Below are 23645 nucleotides of genomic sequence, written 5' to 3' on the forward strand. Positions count from 1 at the left end.
GCTGATGTCACAGCGGCTCATGATTAAGGATGACGAATTGATCCTAAAACTAGTCGAACTTTCTCCATCTAATTACACATTACATGAAAATACATTATAACAACGCCAATATATGAAAACTCGGTATCGTAGTAAAAAATGAGATGGTATTTTCAACATCAAAATTATTTAAAAAAAAAAGGAACCTTATAATAAGCTAAAAAACAACCGAAAAAATATATTGTGAAAATGACAATATTAAGTGAGTCATTCTTGTTCTTTTTTTTTTTTATTTAAAAATAACTGCTTTAAAATCGTAGAAATGCTATGAAGGCAGGTGAGGTAACCTATGCACATAGATTAAGGACAATGCTACGCCTATGCGATTTAAAATAACAAAAGCATGACGTTATGGGATGATAGGTTAATATTCTTCATAAGTACCTCATACAATATATACTCCATACTAAATAATAAAAAAAATCTTTTTCACGATGTTCGTTCACGCCAATCTCCGAAACTAGTTAACCGATTTTAATGAAAATACATAAATCACTGGGGCTATCGAGTGAGTAGACATAGATAGTTTCTCATGGTACAGTTCCTCTGTTCAGTCAAAATTATCAATGTTGAATTTGATGTGATCTTTTAGAAGACTTACTTGATGTGTGATTCTTAACAGAAATGTAATAGCCTGAGGTTTTTTTTATAATAGGTGATAATGGAACGGTAACCCCACCCGCGCTATCGGTTTACACCGGCGGGGCAAATAGCCTGAGGTTAGTCCTGGATACCGTCCGCCTAGGTCTCCCTTAAAGCTGTTACGTTACTGGTCTCATACTTGTTCCTGTCAAATAGCTATATGTGCTGTATTAAATTTTGAGGGGTGGGATATAGCAGTGAAAATACGTGATATGGAGACATAACACCATACTCCTCAGGAATGGTAACGTACGAAGAGTACCATGAGAGTCATAGTGTATTCTATGACTCTCATGGTACTCTTTGTACGTGAACGTACTGTGAGTATCTTATGGTATTGTTTATAGACGCTAGCACGTTTTATCAGATGACCCGTTAGTTTGCTATTCAAAGTTATTTATAAAGTCATTTATGTAATATCTAGGTAGTTTTTTTATTATTTTTTAGTTTAATGCCTATGACTAAATATATATGATTTGGATTAGATTAAAATAAAGGTGTAGGTAAGCATTTACCGAAAACCTAGTTAGTACTTAATTACAATTATTTTTATTTACATTCCAATGATTATTTTGTGTTTTACTAGTTGGGTAAATTGTACTCCTTCTATTTGGTATAACCAATGAGCAATTTCTCTATATTTAATGATAACATTACACATTTACAAAATGAATAATGAATTGCTTACATTATAATATAGATTTATGATCATTCGGTAGAATTTATAGCATTTCTTCTCTTGATAAATAACTAGGTAATGAAATGCAACATATTATGTATAGTTGTAGGTAGATTGCATCTCATATGTTATAAGTAAATTGTTTATTATTAAAAATATAATACATTCATCCTTATTTATAGCGATTGATGAGAGTATTTATTTTTTCCAATTTCGTCATATGCTCCTTACATTACATTGATAATCTACTTAATTAATTACTTTAATTTAGTTGGTATTATGTTAGCGTCGCGACTCTTCTGCGGGTAGTGTATAGTTCTTTGGTACGCACACGCTTGCAGTTCCTAATTTTATTGGTATCTTATCGGTAGGACATTTCACAGCATCCACATTTTTCGAGTAGACATTAGCGACCAAACATAGTAATATTGTCACTAATAAGAAGAGAGCTCGCAGCATCGCCATCTGCAATATTTTGATAATATTATTTATTTATTCATCGTATTTCATAATTGCATTGGAGATTTAAAAAAAAAATTTAAGTTAGCCTATTGTCATGGTCATGGTTGGGTTGGATATACAGAAAAGAAAAGAACTGTTTTTTTTTTCTGTTAATTTATCTGTCTGTTAGACAAGGCTTTGTTGTGCTTTGCTCTGTCGGCTATTAATATGATGTGTTATGCAAATTTCGTATCCAGAATCTGCAGTTCAAACATCTAGAATCTTCTCTATATTCTAGATTAGTAATTAGAATTAAGAATTAGATATAGAATACTTACTATACTTAAATTTGAAAATAATTAAGTAATTTTGTTTGTATATATATATATAATACTAAATATAACATTCTTCTTATCCTGGACAATCAACAGCAGCAGTAGTAACTACGCAAGTAATAACTTGTATTTTATAATTAATTTGACTCTGAATTGTAAAACGTAATACAACGTAAATATAGCCCAAAAATTGCCGGTCACTGAAGCTAAAAGGATCATGATTGTATGTACCTGTGGCTTTAAATAAAAATAAAACCGGTTCGTGTGAGTCGAACTCACACGCTGAGGGTATAAATGTAAACCTATAAAATTTATTTAAATATGAGATAAAAATCTTTAGCACAAATTCGTTTAGAACAAGAATAAGAATATTTTATTGAATAAGATTGGCCTATGATTTATTGTATTTATATAAACAAAAGAAAGTTGGGTTAGTTACATCACTTATAACTCCAGAACGGCTAGACAGTTTTTGATGGTCTATAATTTGTTAGATTCGTCTCCGCCACGAATAGCAGAACAACTATTAAAATACCGAAAAGATTCATGTAAAAAATACAGCAAAAATATTTTAGATTGTTAGGCGGTACGAAGTACACCGGATTAGCTAGTTAATTATAAAAAAGACTAATAATAGGTGTTATTGGGATTTCGTATTCTTTATTTTGGACAAAATGTGTGAATCTGTGGTTTAAAAATCGGAGTGCGCAACTAGGTTTGCTTGTGAAGATTTTTTGATAATTTCTCAAAAACTGTCCTAGTTAAGAACATTGTCCAACTTTTCTTGTAATACTTAAATATAAAGGTATTTTAAGTTTAGGTAAGAACAGTAATTTTTTCAGTGTTCTTGCTTTAAGACTAAATAATTATAATTAAAATTGCGTTTCGTGCATCAGTAGTTGCTGAGACAGAAAGACGGATGGAGAAAAGTAGCATCATAAGGTTTCCTTTATGCTTTTTTGATATTTTTTTGTAATTAACACATCAATAATACTTAATTATAGTCACTTGTTAGGTATTTATTTCTGTACTTGTAAATATTTATTGGTTCGCTTTTACAATAGTATTTACACAAAAAAATGTTCATCATGTTAAATATGGTAAGTTATTTTTATTTCTGGTTTAGGATTTTGTTCGTCTTTATTTCACACAATCATACCGATATGTTTTCGATCGCGAATTCTGGTATACAAATTAAGTATATAATTGCGTATATATCGTTAATTATTTTAAACATCACAACACACTCACCACTCACTTTTACTTAACAGAAGGTGGCAATTCGAAATGACCTTTCTGGTGTGTATCCGTTTGACTACTGAGCATTCTACTCAGAATATTAATATTATAATATCATGTAAACTTGTTTTTGCACAATGCACAGTCACTAGCCCTGAACTTTCGAAAACAGTATATCACACCTAGATTATGTTTTTTTTTTTATTAATATACATACTTAGTAATCTGGAACTATACTAGTTCTTAAGTAAAGAATTAGGATAGTTTAATAATACCTTATTCATGTGATTTCTAAGGCCCGGTTATATCTAATTTAACTTTATTAATATAATACATTAAGTAAATTAAAGTTTATTAATATAATAGATTAGGAAGAGATTAAAACCATTTGCTTAAAATTTTGTCATAATTATGAGTGTAATGAGTAGTTACTTATTTATATCGATTTTTAATAATGTTATCAATAAATATTGCCTTGCTTTTTCTCATTTAATTGGGGTCGATGTAGTATGTCTTCTTCTTCCACATACCTCAACTCTAATGGGACTGGTAATTTAGAATTTAAAGAGTCACTCTATAGAGCACCTTATTCTAACCCCTCGTCAAGGCAATTTTTTTTGACACTTAGTTCAAAATAATTTAAAATTATTAATAATACGTACATTGTGATCAGATTCTATTTTGTTGACTCTAACAACAGTAGCTTCCTTGTAAATTTCACAGAAAGATACTAATTATTGAAAGACAATACAGGTTGTTGATAATAAGATGTTAATATGTTTTGTTTCTACATTTTGGTAAAAACCAAAATGTAGAAACAATACTATATTATGATAAATATATACTAATTTGATGATTAATAGAAAAATATATATGTCAGTATTAGTATTTTTTAGTTTTTAAATATTTTAGTATGTATCTAGTTTCATCGCATAGAATAAACCACCCCTTATTTTCTTGTGGGTGTCGTAAGAGGCGATTAATAGAGGACGAGGTATGGGCAGCAGCGCCACTCTTAAAATATCCCCAAAGCCTAACTGCGGTTGCCAATCCACTCGCCCCGGCTTCGCACGAATAGATAGATCAAGTTTACTTGTTCTATTGGTCAAGTTCTATTGGTTCAAGCGTACTTTGCTTGAAACAATAGAAACTAAATAATATTAAGCATAAGGATGACACTTACACCGCAGCATTTTTCATACTTTTACTATTTCATTTTCGTAACTTCTAGCGTATTTGTGGACTGCAGAACGTCTCTAAACTTTGTAATTATACGATTCATAGAAATCAAATTACATATATTTTTATACAGTGTACATACGTATTATATTTGCATGATATGTAAATACTCTACCCTTTTTATTTGTTTACTTGCTTTTACTTGCGACCTCAACCCCGTGACCGGGATTTGTTTACTGACCGGGATAAAAATAGTCTATATTCTTCTCCATCCCATATAGTATGTCTATACAAAATTTCATAAGAATTAATTAAGCCGTAAAGCTGCTATAAGGTAACAAATAAACAAACAAACTAACTCTCACATTTATAATATTAGTAAGGATTATGTTGCACAGTCAATTATATTTTCTGTTATTAGATACTGGTTACGGTTGACTGATAGATATTAAAGTTCATTAAATAAATAAAAGAATAAAATAAATGAGTTACATCAAAAAACATCAGAAAAATTAAAATATAAAAAAAATATTAATATAAATATAGAAATCAAAATATTAATTAAATTAATATTTTAATTTCTGAGTGCGTCAGATTTTCGTGACTAATTTCGTGTAAAATCTGACGATTTTCGTGACTAAGTTTAACTCTAGATGTAGTATTATAGCATTTAAAATGATTGTGAATGTAAAACTTTTATTTCTTTTTAATATAGTAAAATTGCAATATAGAAAATTACTTTGTAAAACTATTGTATTCGGAACTATCCGCTATTCGTATTTTCCTCTAGATATTTATTTATTTTTAGTATGGAACCCTTGATGTGCGCTTCAACTCTCACTTGACCGGTTTCTTTTATTAGGAATCGAAGATAAACAACAGCTTGAAATGGCTCAAGGCTTTGTTTAACACAAGCAACCATCCATAATTAATTTACCTTTTATTTATGTAATAAGTTTTTATAATTAATTTATAAATTATAGACAAGGTCGAATTTATTTAAATTAGTAGATATATATATCGCTTGTTTACTAAAAAATAATGAAGTAAAAGTATTTACTTCCGTGTCCTTCATACAATATGATGCAATTAATACATTTCCTCATCTGCTGAAACTGATCATTCTTATTCAAAATTCAGCAACATGGAATTAGTTAAGACTTGTAATTTATTGTATTACAAGAATTGTTATTCTTGTATCCTGTTGTTATATTTAATGTATCATCTGTGTCAAATTCTTAAACCAGGAATTATGCCTGTAGTTATTTTTTTTATTCTTGATTGATGATTATTTGATATTTATGGAGAGAGATAAATATTCTGTTTTGAAGGTCGTCTACTGTTCAAAACAACTATTACCCAATGCACCGTTACTAATGGAGGATTGTTAGTTTTGTATCATTACACAAATAATTTATCTAATTAGGTTTAATTATCTTTTAACACATTTATCGATTCATTTATATGGATAGATCATCTTAATTCCTAGAATAATGATTTTGTAATTATATGTATAACAAACTGGAATTTAATTTTAAAGATGTAGAATGACGCTTTATTAACTCGCTTTATTAGCTAACTACTCGAGATATTATTACAATAACACTAAGAACATACTTAGTGTTATTGTTTTAAGTATTTTATTTTTTCATTATTATTTTGATAATATAAGTTTTTTTTTTATTTTTCTATGAATACTTATTATAGACACTTAAATCAGAAATTTGATTACATATTTACCCTATTTCGTAGGTGGTATCATGGTGATACTAAAACATAGTATGGAAAATAACGAGATCTACGTTTTTATTATGATGCTCCTTGATGAGATTTTGTGATCAAAGCCCTTGATAAATGTTTTGTCTTAGTAATAACATTTGATTGTGAGGCTTAAGTGCCACTTTCGGGCTTACACATATATACTTATATAAAATACAAAACGTACAGGAAAGTAGGTATGGAGCATCGAATGCTGGACTAGATAGCCTGCGAGATAAAATCAAAAATATGCCATGCCGTCAGAAGCAAAATCTGTAATAGTCGACAGTGTATAGACTGACTACAGTTAATAAATGATTACTCATATATAGAACCATAACGATATTTATTTTACGGGAAACACCTTTTCCTATATTGTTTATATTAGAGGTAGATATTTAAATAAAATAGTATATTAATGAAATCAACAAGTACGAATGACAAAACATTCGTTATAAACAAGAGGCCTTTCGTTTTGTTTCTGCTTTAAAACCAGTTTAACAATGTTACCTAACAATTTGCTTGATTGATTATTGAAGTACTGTTGCAGTTTTCGTTAATTTATAACTAGCGACCCGCTCCGTTTTCGCAAGGGTTGATAAATAGAAATATAAATTAGTACTTGGACCAATAGGAAATAATAACTATATTAAGCGTGAGGCTCTCACTGCGGCATTTTTTTTACTTTTAGTATTTTTATACCTACTCGTTGTAATTTTTAAATAAAAGGCGTGATCGATATGGAATTTACATGCGTAGGTGGCTCGGAATCGTTCCTTATGACAGTCTATAGGGAAGGCTTATGTTCAGCAATGAATAGCAGCGGTTGATATAGAGGTATTGTTAATATGATTCCATACACATCATCGTCATCATCATCATTTCGACCATTTTCTACATGTACATGTAGGAATATACCGCAATACAACACTTAAAAAATAGCGATCCAGCTCTTTTAGCTTTAATATATCATGTTAGCTGTTGACGTCATAGGATCTCATTATATTTTTTTTTACAACACAGGGGGCAAATGAGCATGCGGCTCACCTGATGGTAAGTGACTACCGCCGCCCATGGTCATATAATATAATAGTTTTACTGCACACCTTCATTCTATATTAAGCTTAGAGGTGTTAATGAACTCTTAATAAATATTTTGCTGTATATGTGATATGGTTAATGTATATATATGTATATATATATATATATATATATATATATATATATATATATATATATATATATATATATATATATATATATATATATATATATATATATATATATATATCTTATTCTGAGGAATCTTGTGTTGAAGATTGTAACCTTTTTTGTTTCTTTTTATTACCCATTTATTTTTATATTTTGTCTGTATTGTATTAATCTCCTTTTGTTTTTTTTTTTATTGTAAAACTTTATTTTCAAATATACGAAATTTATTAAATTTTATAATTACTTTTTTAATATTTACCGTAAAGCTGAGAAATCCATCATACTCCCCAACATCCTGTATCCAAGGGCAAGGAAAATAGGATAAATCAGATATTTATTATTAATTGTATCTCGGGAATGAATGGCGGATTAATTGATGTATTGATTATAAGAGTTTTCAAACTACACGACCTTCGCGTGCATCTTCTAACCTAATTATTATTGCATGATCTACTGGTTAAAGATTTTATTTTAACCATGAGTTAAGATATGGTAAGCAGGTTTGTGTTTTACAATTCCTATACTGAACCTGCGTGTTGAATCATTATTAGGTATTTCAATTCATATCATTATGGTACATTTGATATAACGGTGCACGCGATGTGACTCGTGTTTGGTCGGCGTATTATTTACATAACAATGAAATTGTTATTAACAAATTAACATAACAAATTGCCTTTGTAGGTCATAACAAGTCCTGACTGTACATATTTAAACAATAAATTAGTTCTGTTTAATATAACCGTAGGTTGTTTTGCATTTTCTACAAATATAGTAAATAGGCATGAAGCAAATATTTAATTATTTATAATAATCTATAATAAGAATCTGTCTGGAGCAATCGCGCATATGAACCAGCGTACTTCGTGATGTGCCGTCACTCAGGACTTAAATTTTTTTTAATGGGTGATAATGGAACTATAATCCCGCCTGCTTTCTTGGTATACACTGGCGAGGCACTATTGAGAGATGGTAGGTGAAGATGAAGCAGGCCCATAGGTCTATTGTAACGATTTTACCAATATATCAATAGGAATGGTTTCTAGGGGAAACTGCGTAAAAGTCAACCAGATAGAGTAACATATATTGCTGGCAATGGGGTTACTAATTTTCATTACTAACAATCCTTTCATCCCCCAGGGTTTAGTCTTTCACGTTGCATGGTTAATGGTTTGTAAGAGACGGAATTAAAATTACGTAAAATATGATAATTTATCTGGGTTACAGATAATATTCTTGATTATGTTATTTCGACATTTCGTCGTCTGTTCGTAACCACTGTTGGTATAATCTGGTTGAAGAATGGAAATGGATCTATAGTTTACCGGGTCATTTTTAATCTTAAAAAAACGGTATAATTTTACTGAGTTTCATTACATTAGGAAACTAATCGTCATCTATGCCTTTATTAAAAATAAAAGCAAGAGACGGTGCAATAGTTTCAATTATACTACCAAGTATTTTAAGAGATATACGGCATATCTCTATATATCATATACCCCATAATTCCTCAGTTTTTATTATTAAGCGATTTAAATGATTAAAACTAAACACAGATGATGGCATGCTAACATTTTAAATTACTTGCTAAATTTTTAAGTACAGCTTCAGCCACAGATACGGAAAAGATTAAAAATTAAGTTGTTGGAAGTGATATATTAGTAAAAAAGTATCCAAATTTTCTGTACTTTCAATGTTAGTTTTAATTAATTATTAATATTTAAAACAATTTTAATATCATGAGCCTTTACCGGTTTCACTATTAACTACCTTCCAAGTGGCTTTAATTTTATTGTCAGAGTTATTAAGTCTTTTAATTAAGTAGAGGGACTTGGGAGGGTTGTTTTGCAAACCTGTTTAAATGTTTTAGAATACAATTTTACATACTCTTGGAACACTATTTCTGTTGCACTTGTTGTTTATATAGCTCATAAAATTTGGTTCTAGATTTATAAATACCAAACGTGGCCCCTCGCCAAACTTTATTTTCACATTAGTAGTAAAAGTTTTTATTTTGAATACAGTACTAGTTTCACGTTAAACAGTTTTAAACAGCTTTTCGCATGCATCCGGGTAATATCCGGGCCATCTTGTGATATTTTGGAAGCATATATTATTTTATTATATTAGATTAAATTCTATTTTTAAACCGTGCCAAATTATTTTTAATGACCTGCCGACATGCTATTTTTTGACCTAGTGGAACCATTGTTTTTAATGACCTAAATACATTTATTAATTTCAAACTAGTTGAGCAACTTGATAAGAGAGCAACGTTAAAGTCTTCACATATAAATAAGTTCTTATTTTTCCGCGCAGCTCATCTCAATGTTTCCTCCATATGGCCATTTAAAAGAATCAAAACAAACCGACAGCGAACCATATACCTACGCAAATAATTATAATTTTCTAGTTCCACACAAGATACTCCAACAGTTTGCTCAATTGATATATCCTCCATGTCCTTTCGTCTTTTAAATTGTACATTATTTTTTAAAATAAATATTAATCCTCCATGAATTACAGATTTTCTAGTGAAGAAACTAGCATTTTATATTGCTCAAAAGAACAGACTAATTCACTTATTTTAAACACATATAACGTGTACATATACATAAATAATGTATTCATTTAATAGCACACCGCGAAAGGCGTAATAAATCGCAAGTACGCGCTCTTCATGAATACATATTGTAGTTACAGTATGAATCATTATAATGTAACAATTGCTCTTTAATTACTTTTTACTATTTAAAGCAATCGTTTAATAACTTTTAGAATAACATATAATAAGTTTCGTGTAGATAGTATATTTTGAGTAATGCATAATTATGAATTACAACTGTAAATTTCTTTTAGGTAGGTGACTGACACTTGTTGCTCTTTGTCTCCTTTACTTGTCTTTTTTGTAAGACAACCAGACTGGAGTAAAGATAAATTGTTTATGCGTTTGTTTACATGACATGGACACTGAATTTCTTATTCAGTATTACGATATTATCATGTAATAAATAAAATTTGATTTTCATCGTTCTTAAAGATCTAAACTTCTCAACTAGGATATCAAAAATACGAGATTCTGCTACCTAATACAAATTTTCTTGATACAAGCATATGCTTACTTTATTAATAGATAATATGATGGCATCTATTATCCCGTCCTTCTGTGGTTTTATGGAAATTACCCATCTCTATAGATATACAAACGACGGATGTTTTCGAAACGTTATGTGTAAGTAGATATAATGATATACTAGTCAACCTGTAAATAGTCAGTAAAACATAATTTTGAATTTCCATAGGTGGCACCCGCATGCATGGTTGCGACACACGTCGTATTGGGAATTCAACGTTATTATTATCGGCTCGTTTCACTATCGTTCGTCGTTGGCTCGTCACTCTATTGTAAATTGTTGTCTGTAAACCCATAATAATACACGACAAGGTCGCGGCGATGAGGTGGGGACATGGCAAATGACGCTGCAACTTGGACAGTTTCAGTAGCCGCGGCACGACGTTCACTGCAAGTATAAAATGCAACCAGCTACCCTTATTAGAATTGGAGTCTCTGTCGAATAAGACTTCAACCTTTGAGAGAGACTCTTTATTAACGACAATATTAGTTACTAACAACAGAGACACAATAAGAATAAAATATGATTGTGTTACGTTTTCAATAATTTTGTTTTGTGGTCCCAACCACTAAGGCATTCTATGAGTGGTGTGTTTGCTCAGCTGTTGTGCAGTTCATGTAGAATAGTCTGTGTCGAATTGCGCAATTGGTTCATCACCCCCCCGAATGAAGTGTTCCCTAGCGTAGTACTGGCACAATCAGTATAACAACGACTTCTTGTCTAACTGTTCACTTGTTATCTAATATTACGCGTCCAAACGTAACAATTTAAGTGGTGCTCTGCTCATGAAGTAGCGGAAAATGGACCGTGGAAATTGTGTATTTATCTTGAATAGGTTTCAATGACTTTGTACAGAGAATAATGAGTTCGAAATTGTGTACTACAATGTTATATGGAGTTGCAGTAGTGTTGTGTATCTTTACACATATACCTGGTAAGTGATAAATATGTTATGATTTGTATATAAATCCTATAGATACTTTCTTCTTTCGGATTATTAAGGTTGACTACTCGTAGAAGAGATACCTTTAAGGGATAAGTCCGCCTGTGTACATTGTTGTTGTAACCTAATATATATATTATAAATGGTCATATAAAAACTTATTAATAAATAAATAATCTTAATATACCTAATGTATAATACAATATTATTTATTATTTTATTTTAAACATGTTTAAAACAAAAATTACACTGGTTCAAACACTCCCCATTATTCATTAAACTGAAGTGTCCTGAACTTAAATAAGATCATTTAATTAATAGTTCTATACATTTTTACGTTTGTCCGTAAGTCCCATCATATATTTTATATAGATCTCAGCTTTGTACCTATATACTCGTATTTTACATCAACAAAGATAATTGAGATTGCTTTGCAACTTATTGTTTATTCTCACTAATGCCTTATTATTACTAAAAATACTTGAAATGTAGGTCTAAAATTCTCTGTAATTATCATATTCATGAACTTCGTTCTAACAACTCTATTGTTTTTTTATTCTATTACATCGTTTTGTCTTTCTTTCTAATTTCTTTAGACACTTGAGGCATCGCTACTCTGGAATGCGCTACCACCATATAAGAGGACTCATGTAGTATACCTGTAAAGCAATATTTTTAACACATATCTAAGTAGCAAGACACAACCTACAACGTATAAATAAAAATATATGATAAAATATATAATATTGAATGTAAATATATATTATTTTGTCCGTTATAAGTACAATCACTATAATTAAATCGACGTGCATGCATATTACTCGCAATGGTATATTAACGTTAAACACAGGTCTGATCATAAGTATATCTCTCTATTAAGTCCACCTCTTTCTTTGAGTGTCGTAAGAAGCAACTAAGAGAACTTAATGATCGAGGGCAGCAGCGTCCCTTTTTAACCATCGCCAAATATTAATCAATTCTAACTGGGGTTACGTTTAACTAGAAAATATTGGGATTTACCAACATGAGTCGGTAAATGTAGAATTTAAAAAAAATTTGGGGCGTGGTTGTTGTTGATATAATATATTGCCAACTAAATCGTTTTCATAAAATTCAAGTAGGTATGTTGTCACTAGTCGCTCCTTGGGTCTAAAATTATATTCCTTGGCCAATTTACATATCACTTTGGTAGTTTAGATGTGTAAATGTAACAAACAAATAGAGGACTTTGAGTGAGTACTTCCTCTTTTAATCTCGTGAGTAGGTGGCTCTTACCTTTGTGTGCGAATTTTAATTTAGCATTTTTATTTTCTATTTCATTTAGATGTAAATTTTTTGCCTATGTTAGTAACTTATGGAAAGAGAACATTAATGTGGTCAATGTTATGTCACAGATACTTTTAAAAACATTTATATTCGATTTAGCTCATATAGTTTGGAAGAGATTAAGGAAATGGAGCATAAATTCTTTTTTGTGTACTGAGTTTACAAAGCACCCTAACAATATATGGTTCACATCATTTAATGTGTCTCAAACTTGACAGTGAGGTGAACAAGATTTCCCCATCTGATAGCAGTTTTTGACGGGTAATGTCTAAACATTACCGGTAGTCTAATCTTACTTCCACATGTATAAATATTTCTAGAAATAGTACATTATTTTTACATAAAACCGATATATACCTATGGTTTACCAAATGATCATTGTTAGCATCATCGTGATTAGGAATTCATTATTTAGGGTTTATACTGCTAAATAAAGTAATTTAGAATTTAGGTAATTTCTAATAACTAGTTTGAATTACTATTTTAAATACTGTTGTATAATATTTACTCGTGTACAGATAAAATAACTAAAATAAAAATTGTAACTAACTGTATTTTAAATTAATGTAAAATAATATGACTAAACACTATTTGTCATCATCATCAGCACATCAGCCTTTATCTATCCACTGCTGAACATAGGCCTCCCTCATAGACTGCCATAAGGAACGGTCCCAAGTCATCTGCATCCACTAATTCCCTGCAATACATTTGAGGTCGGCACTCCATCTAATGGAGGTCGTCATATGCTGCGTTTGCCCATTCGAGATCGCTACTCAAGAACCTTACTTCTCCATCGGGAGTCGGTTCTTCGAGCTAGGTGACAAGCTCATTGCTATATCAGCCTATTTAACCTTCGGGCTATGTTAGTTACTTAGGTTTTTCTGCGGTTATCCTCATATCGAATTCTGTAACGCAAAGAAACTTCAAGCATAGCTCCACCATAGTTCGCTAAGTAACTTGAAGATTTAGCATACTGGCAATCGTATAGAATCATGTTTGTTAAACCTGTTATTAATGATTAGTCCGTATTGTTATGGATTAACTAGGTATATGGACCGCATAACATGATTTGTTTTGTTTTTAGCGGTTCTTTTAAAATATTATATTTTTATTATATTTCCATTTATTCTTTTTGAGTTATCGTAAAAATTGCAAAGCATGTGAACTTTAGCGACAATATCCCTTTCATTTAAAAAATAATATACACGCTTCTAAACCATTTATAATTAGCAAATAAGATTAGATATTAGCAATTGGGTATTTTGAATCTTTGCTCGTACATTTTATTGCGGAGTATTGTATTGACAGTAGACTGCGACTGTAAATCCTGAATATATCAGGATATATCCATATTGAATTTACAAATATCTTAGTTTTCAAGAGTATTACAGAGTGTCATGGCTAGCTCACTAATTCATTATATTATATAATTTTTTTTATAGTATATGTATTAGTATGTATATTTTTTAATAGAGTAGTAGTAGAAGTATATATATTGGGGAAGGTGGAGGAGAAGGGATTGTTAGTATAGCGGACTACCAGTCCCATTGCTAGCAATATACCCTATCAGGTTGACCTCAACGTGATCCCTGGAAACTATTATGTTGAATGGATGAACGATTGGCTAACTAACCTGCCTTTTTATTCTCTCCTATCATTTCTTACTGGTGCCCTGCCAGCATATACTAATAGCGCAGGCGAGTTTACTATTCTATTATCACTTATTAAAAAAGTATTTATATTAAATGAATGTATATCTCTTAAATTTAATAAATGTGTTTCGATTTAAAAACAGGGACATGGCAGTGAAATTTTTGTTCCATCCTAACCATCTGGATGAGTGGCGGTCCTCGACCGTGCGTTTTTCAAGGCACTTTTTTCGCGTATAACTACAATCAACTTCCAGCAGTACTTCCGAATCGATACGACATCATAACCTCTAAGACAAGAGCATATCCATTTTTAAAAGGTCGGCAGCACACCTACAGTGCTTCTGGTGTAGCAGGTGTTTATGGGTGGCGGTAGTCACTTACCATCCGGTGAGCCGCATACTCGTTTTCCCCTTGTTTTAAAAATAAATTATAGATTACGGAGGTTAATAATAGCAAAACGTAAGTACCATACACATCATATTTCCTTTCTGTAATATCCATTATGCTTTATGTGTATAGGTGACGGTTACCCCTTTTTATTATGTGTGTTGCAGATTCAATTTAATATATAAGAATGAACTCTTTTTATTATTGCAGGTACTGGCCACTTATTTTTTACTATTAAAACTGAAATGCATTCAATCGATTCTATTAAAAATTTAGTAAAATGAATGTTAAAAACATAATATGTATTTTATTTATTTCGTCGTCCTTATAAATATATAATAGTTTAGCCGCATTTGCATCGCAATTATCGCAGTTTTCAACAATGTGCACCGTCTGCTTGTTTGCTATTTATGTTATATAGGAAAAATATATATTTAAAACTCGTTTTTAGACAGGTAATGAAGATATGGAAAACTTTTGGGTCGATTTTAAAACCTTCCTAATCTGCGAAGGTAAATTCAAATCAAATCATCTTTATTGTAGTAGACTTGTTTACGAGCACTTTTATATCATCATTTTATTATTATTTAATTGTCTTAAAACGTATAGGAATAATATACTTACTAAATCTCAGGTACCGTACCGATCGCTATCGACTGGTTGGCCACCCCTGATATTTGTAGACCTTGTATCGCCTACTTACGTCTATTTAAAAGGCGTCGACCAGCACTGCTTGAAGTGCCACATTCACACGTTAAGCTCCAGCAGTTTGCGTCGATTACCACAGCGATCCGTTTGATCCACATCAGGGGTGGCTGACTTGACTAGACCCAAGATCTACTATTTACTGATGAAACTCTGTACGATCTATCAATACTTCTTGAGATTTCAAATGAAACGACATAGTTCACAATTATTGAGTACACAATTATGCAGTATGTTTTATTTTATATATAAGACGAAAAACATAAAACTGAAAAGTATTCTTAGTAACTACTTTTTAAATTTAAATTTTTAATGAGTGAAGACTCGCCTGAGCTATCGGTATACGCTGGCGGGGTATCAGTGAAGGGTGATAGGTGAGGATGAAGGCAGGTCAGTTGGCCCATAGTGACCAATTGAACAAGAATTAACCACTATGGTTTCCAGTGAGAAACGCGACCGTAGGAGATCCGCGAGGAGGATCCGTATTTATTGATGATTTAACGATTTATCGTAGTGTGGTGTAATGTGTGTTTGTGTGTAAATGTGAATTTATAATGTAGATGTTACCTTTAACTTTACCTACCTTAGTGTTCAAGAATGGCAGCGGATGAAGTCATGGCTAGCTCACCACATTCCCATAAATGTAAGCAGATATAAACATCACACAGTTTTTCATAATTGGGAAATTATAGGTTTACATCATCGAAACTAAATTAATATTTATTCTTAAATGTAATAAGTATGTTCGATTGAAGATGGAGATGGTAATGAAATACAGGGTACGAATTATAAGCAAATAAGAGTACCTACTCAAAAATGGCAACGCACTAGAAACGACTTCTATGGGCATTGTGTTTATTATATTTGTGTTATTCTCATTATACAGTTCGTATATATAGGATTGTATCCATATTGTTCTATAACACTGCAGACAGTAAAACAAAACTGACTTTTTTGTCCGTTTAATTGCAGTATGATTTAAATAGATCTACATGAACAAAAAAAAGGTCATTTTAGGTTCGTGTAATTCTATTTTAGCCCTTTCCATCAAGTGGACTCTGAATTTATTTGCCATTAAGTTGCATATGAATATATATATTCACTATAAAATACACTTCTATGAAGTCTTGATTTTGTTTAGATACATTGTCAAAAATGTATAATTTTTTGTCAAAAATGTATAATTTTTTTTCGGTACCTTTTCTGCTATTTATATAGTAAAAGTTCTTATTACAAAAATAATATCCTTATAGAGTATTGCTATAAGAGAAAAATAGAACCTAGATGCTTATGAGTTATTAAAAAGGGTTCGAGTATAATTAAAAAACATCATTTTTATTAACAAATTAATCGATTAAATACCAAGTAATCATATATTATACATACTTAATAATATATCAATGAGACTAGGTACTATTACACATTTAAATATAATTAATAATATATCAATGAGGTTAGGTTAACATTTCAGGTTTGAGTACCGATAAATATTATCGATACTTTGTCTGAAATGTATCATAGACAAAAATTCCAAATTTACTGAATACTAATAAGAACAATCCATAAAAATGTAATTTCATTCATCGTCTTTAGGAACACATATAATCGTATTGCTGATCTTTTTTGGAGCCATATTGTAGGGACATCTATAATTTCCGACTAGTACAGCTGATTTAATTAAACCGAATAATATTATCAGTATCAGAATCCGGAAAACAGCCATCTGAAACAATAAAAGTTTTGCATTAGAAGTTGTTTGAGTAATACATAAGTGGCATGATCACAATATGATGATATTATGCATAGGTAAAAAAATTCTTCGATCAAGAAAAGAGATTTTATCGGCATTTCCAAGTAATATTATCTTAACTTATCTAGTTTAGGTATATGGTTCCTAAACTAGGTATGTTAAATGTTCACCTAATGAACCGTAGTGTGTCTAAAGGTTTTAGTAATAAAACTTTCAGTACAATAGTAAATTGATTTTTTATAAAACAAAAATTTATCGCCGTTTTATTATTTATATACATTTAAATAAAAAAAAAAGTATGTATTAGGTCAATTATGCTGCAGGAGTGATTCACTTCAAGAAAATATTTATAAATTTATTAAAAAATAAAGCTTGGAATAAAAAAGAAACATATTGAACTAAATGAGACTAATCAATGGAACTAAGATTTTCATGAGAATAAATTTAAGAAAATACTATTTTCAATATAGATCTTATTTTAAGAAACTACTGTTCTGTACTGTACCTGTAACTGCCATATAAGGACAAAGGTTTTGGGAAGTTATAAACTTTTAGTTAAAAGATTAGGCAACTAGTTATAATTTTTAAAATTATTTATTATCACATAACTTATTAGACTATACTAAACAGAATAACCAATAGATATAAAATGCGTGTTTTCTATTGATCAAAAGTATGAGCATTAATAGCATGATGCTGACGTCATTCTCTAAAAATTAATTAGGTATAATACGCTGTATAGATACTTTGCTTGCGGGATCAGCTCTGACTCTTTTTCACCTTGTATCTTCTTGTCTTTGGGTTTTGCCGCTGTTTATCTTATTATCTATAAGTTTGGTTACACATTAATTAGGTAATAAACATTCTAATATTAATAAAGGTATCGTCCTAGAATCATGTAAAGGAATCTGTAGTGTGCGATTTTGTCTGTGCGTCCTTCTATCGCAGTTATATCTCAGCAATTATTAATACTATTTAAAATTTGGATTAGTTTTAGATATCGTTGACGGATATATATTTTTGTAATAAAAAGGATTTTTTTTTTGTTAGGGCTTCAAAAGCATATTCAAAATTTCAAAATAGGAATAATAGGTTCAAGTAGGAATTTTATAAAAGGGCCTCATCTCCACATTCTGAAATCTACATTTTATTTATTAGTTATTTATTTGAATAATAAATGGAATAGACAGGAAGATGATGATGAGTTGCCTGTTTCATATAAAAACGCCATAAACAGATTTATATAGGGTAAAATGACTTTATGTAAATGATTTATTGTGTTTTTCTTATATCTACTTAATTATTATTTTATCTAAAGAAAACAGAGACCTACTTACAGATTATTTTGGTTCTGTCTAATTTGATAGGATAATTGATATTTGATAGGATAGATAATTAGGTACTGGCTGTCTCAGCGTTGTTTTGACCCCTATCGCCACTTATCGAGAGGGCGTTTTTTTATCAGGATAAAAACTATTATTGACTCGGATAAATAATAGCCTATTCTTCATTCCATATAGTATTTGTATACCAAATCAGTCATGACGGATATTTGAAAAGAAGGTTAAAAGGTGCTAAAAGGTACAAACAAACAAATAAAAAAAAAAAAACAAATTCACTCTCGTATTTATAAAGTACCTTTGAGTTGAATGACCTCACACGCCACTGTAATCGCTTATTACGACTTTTTAGTCATGAGAAGTGGTGTTCACGTTATATGATACTACGCCACCAAATAAAGAATGAATTATTTTTTATCAATTGTAAACGCCAGTTAATAAAGACAACAGATATTATATCTTTGATAATTTGATAGTATTTATTGCAAAGTTGGTCAGGTTAGATATAAGAAATATATGAAGTAAAATGCGTTATCACATACCTATACAATCTGAAAGATTCATACGGCACATATAAGAAGAATCATATAGATTTTTCAACTTTTCAACAACAAAGAAGGAGGTTCTCAATTTGGTTGTATTTTTTTTTCTGTATCGGAAAGTGTATACATACAGTTTAGTACCAAAAATGTTTATCAAAATCGGTTTAGTAGTTTAGTTTTTACATCAAAGTTTTTAGTTACGCCATAATTGAAGTCGGATTATTTTTTGTGAAACACAGTGATAAATTATGAAATGAGCGTAACTGTTTTCAATTTCAACAAAGGTAAATTGATTGTGAATCGGTGTTCGTTCTGCATATCAGTCGATGGCCGATAAAGTAGTAGTTTTAGTGATCAAAAATTAACCACACCTATACCGCCCGTAGTTTTTATAATGTGGGTAAAAGTTTGCCAAATTATACTTGACTTCGTTTTTCGGGAATAGGTATACTTTATTTTATTTTTATAAAGTTTAAACAACTGAAAGATATTAACCCGTCATTTATTAACTACTTAAATAGGTAAGTGCATATTTATAATATTTTGAGTTACCTATGCGGGTATAAGTGTATATATAAAATAAAACTGTAATTATCAAAGTATCTTCTAATTCTTAATATAAATATGTCTATATTAATTTATACAGCAATTGATAAAAATAAATTAAAATCTTAAATGTGAGTTAATATTAAAAATATTTGCATGATTGCGGATTGAGCTTAAGTCCAGACTTATAGATATAATGCTGAGTTATATATATAATCTAGACTTATAATATATATAATCCAGACTTATTTATATATATAATTCAGAATTGATTATGTATATAAATGAAAATAGAAATCAATTGAGAAACGTTTACTTAGCTGAATCAGGCTGTATAGCGAGAGGAGACAGAGCATAGATATCTAAGTATAAATATAAAAAATAACAACCAGAAACAACAATGTTAGTAGCACCAGCATGTACCGATTATATATGGGTGCATTCTAAATATCAATATTAACAAAAAACGGGTGATCATCACAACAAATTCGTGTTTTTCCATCATATATTATTATAGCAGCTTGATAGATTATTATTTATGTAACATAACAACACAAATTATGAGATCTAAAAGAATTTCCACACAATTTAGCTAGCTTGAATAAAATTATATATGTTAGTATTTCAATCATTTACTTAGCTTTACTCACTTTTTACATTCAGGAATTTCCGATTACAACTTACAATAATTATTATTCAACTTAGTATTTTTCAACATTGAAAGTCTAGATGCACGACTATCTTGTCTGATTAGTATTTTGCTAGTTACCTAAAGTATCAAAAAAATATCGATTTAGGACGTGTTCTACGATGTGGATTTATAAGCTTTTAGTATATGCTGATACGTATATCAGAAAAATATAAAAGAAAACTATAAAAATGCCGTTAATGCTAAATACTAAATCAAATTAGAATGGAACGTATTTATATGGAGTCCTACTTTTTGTACATCGATTAGATATGGCTTATTATGAGTGTGTCATTGGATATTCCACTAAATGTAATCAATCATGGAAATTGCAGCAGGAAACAAGAGGCTTATTATTTTATTGTTTTAAACGACAATTACCTAAATAGTATCTCAGTTTCAGAAAAGGAATGAAAGTAGCCCATAAAGTCTTTATACAAAACAATCAAAGGGCACCCATGGGTTTTTTTTCATTGCTATTTCGAGTGATGTTGAAGATATTTTTTAGCAATTTTCTTAATTTGCACTAAAATTGAGTTCCATTTACGATAGAGTTGATTTTGGTCACTAGCCAATAATTGTTTTGCAGTATTGGCCCTACACCTGGAACCGTAATTAGCTGGTTATAATAAAGCAGTCCATCCATCGTCCATTTTCAAGGAAAAATTCAAGTTTTTAACGTGAATATAGAAGTGAATATTTATTTATAATTTTACAATAATTATACAATTAGACAATTAAACAATTAGAATAATTTATAGATATGAATTTTTAAGAGTTTCACATTTATCGAATATCTAGTACGTAAGATGTATGTCTATGAAAATACTGACTCATTAAAGTACTAAGATTATTCAGTCGGTATTTCCATACACAGAGGAGTATATTCTATTATTCTTATGTCCAAATAATATTATAATATGTAAATGCGAGTTTGTAAAAATTTTTAAATATGATTGTTACTCAAGCACGCTTAAATGCTCAATAGATTTAAATGAAATGGACTTGACGTACATGAATAGGCTATATCGCATAGGACACTTTACATATATACTGATTAAGCACGCAAAGCCACGAGATACAGTTAGTAGAAAATAAAAATATTGAAGATCTACAAAGAATTTTGCCAAAACAAACTGTGTACTCGTATATTGTTATGAAATGTTCTAATCAAATTATTTTCGTGAAATAATGCAGCCTCTGACACAAGTAATATAGGTAGCTTATTATAAATAATAATCGTCATATCAGTCGTTAACTGTCATAAGCTGAACATAAGCGTACGCCTTAAGGGGGTTTTGCCAGTAGTTGCCACGCTTGGCAGACGGGTTGGCAAGCACAATTAGATTTCGGTGATGTTTTAGGAGAACGCTGCAGTCACTAAGTGCGACCATTAAATTTACTTAGTCATCTCTTACAACAGTCACAGTTAAGGGGTGGGCCAATCTATACCGGGACAATACGGCAAATAACAATATTTTTAGTAATATAATATTATCGCACGACAGATTAGGAATATACTGTGCATATGTATTAATATCGGTGAATAGAACTCGGGTCTTGAAGATTGGACATTTTTAATTTATAAAATACTTTCCTAAAATCAAGAATAGCTTTTGATGGTACGTATTATTACTATTTTTAATTTAATTTATTTTTCTTACTAGTGACTATTTTGTTGTCTTATGTTGTAAATATAGAGCTACTGCTAGTATTTATTACTGTTTTTACTTTAAAACTTTTAAACAAAACGAGTAAATATGGTTAAAACACTTATATAATATTTAACTTTGACATAACAGTGCGGTTTTACCAAAAAGGATTAAGGTATAAAGAAAAATCTTTAATTAAAGAAGCATTTATTTATTATTATTTTATATAAGTAGTAAGTACTTATATAAACCTGTTATAGTATTGATATCAAGTTATAATATCGATATCAAGGATTTTTTTTACGAAGAAAAATGTAAAGATCAATCTAAGATTAATTTCTTATTGAAAGTATTTCTGAAATTTTTAATTATTTACTGCACAAAAATATAATAATATATTTTTTAATAGAGAACACAGAAAAATAAATTTCGTTTTAGTAATTTTAACTTACAGCCATTATACTCCAATTCGTATCCAAACTGTTGTTATTCTACTATACAGAACTGTAAATCCATAGGTAATATGTTTATTATCACATTTGCACTATACACGAACAATTAATATATTGATAAAAGATACGTGTCTTTCTCGGAAGGATGGTGAATAATAACTGACGTATAAGCAAACGTGAGACAGTATTTATGTTGCAGTCAAAACTCTTAACCAGTCAAAAGTACTTTTGACCGTATGCTTTAGTCAATAATACTTTTGACTAAAATAACAGTTAATAGTACTTTTGCCCAATGGAGTTGATTAAAAGTACTTTTGACTAAGTGATTCCGTCAAAAGTGGTTTTGACTGGTTGTATCAGTCAAAACTCTTAAAAAGTCCTAATCTAATTTAAGTGTATGCTTTCTTGGTATTGATTGTAATGCTTAATTTTATCGTAATAAACGATTTCACATTTAATAAATATCTTTATTATTCACATTTAACGAGTTAATAGTGCTTTTGAAGTTTTGACTGATGCTTTATTGCAGTTAAAACTACTTTTGACGAAGAGCGTCAGTCAAAAGTACTTTCAACCACAAATTTGCAGTCAAAAATACTAATAACCAATAATTTTCAGTCAAAACCATTTTTGACCAACCTGTTCAGTCAAAAGTACTATTGACTGATGTTGCTAGTCAATAGTACATTTGACTGATTAAGAGTTTTGACTGCAACATTTACATTTTAAACCGGTCTTGTGTGAAATGCTTTCTTGCTATTAAGATTCCGTACCATAGATTAAGTATTTTGAATTCTTACTAATTATAAGTTCTGTATACTATGCTCTTAGATTATATAGAAACAGGGTCTCCATAGAAATGATTTGCTAAAAACAAGTCAATTTTTTTTAACTGGGTAAATAAAAATATAAATATATTTTATTACTAAGTATATGTGAAAAAGTATATTGAAGATTAATTTAAAAAAATACAAAATTCTTATCAAAAGAAAAGAACCAGG

General features: G+C 30.0%; 1 protein-coding gene and 2 long non-coding RNA genes across 3 annotated transcripts in view; 1 reads left to right on the forward strand and 2 right to left on the reverse strand.

Moving 5' to 3' along the window:
• Positions 1–172: 172 nt before the first annotated feature.
• LOC113512419 (uncharacterized) lies at positions 173–3520 on the reverse strand. Its single transcript, XR_003402141.3, has 2 exons — positions 3388–3520; positions 173–1825 (listed from the first exon to the last, which is right to left on the reverse strand). It is a non-coding gene; the product is annotated as an uncharacterized LOC113512419 (long non-coding RNA).
• Positions 3521–11011: 7491 nt separating this feature from the next.
• LOC113512589 (uncharacterized) overlaps positions 11012–23645 on the forward strand; it is a 35578-nt gene continuing 22944 nt past the window's right edge. Inside the window, exon 1 of the mRNA XM_052900139.1 lies at positions 11012–11592. Coding sequence (XP_052756099.1) covers positions 11520–11592 — 73 coding nt within the window. The 5' untranslated portion in view covers positions 11012–11519. The remainder of the gene's footprint in view (positions 11593–23645) is intronic.
• On the reverse strand, positions 16989–22986 carry LOC128201867 (uncharacterized). Its single transcript, XR_008253482.1, has 2 exons — positions 22645–22986; positions 16989–17397 (listed from the first exon to the last, which is right to left on the reverse strand). It is a non-coding gene; the product is annotated as an uncharacterized LOC128201867 (long non-coding RNA).

The sequence above is a fragment of the Galleria mellonella genome, unplaced genomic scaffold (genome assembly GCF_026898425.1).
Source record: "Galleria mellonella isolate WM207_F2 unplaced genomic scaffold, CSIRO_AGI_GalMel_v1 utg64, whole genome shotgun sequence".
Classification (NCBI taxonomy): Eukaryota; Metazoa; Arthropoda; class Insecta; order Lepidoptera; family Pyralidae; genus Galleria; species Galleria mellonella.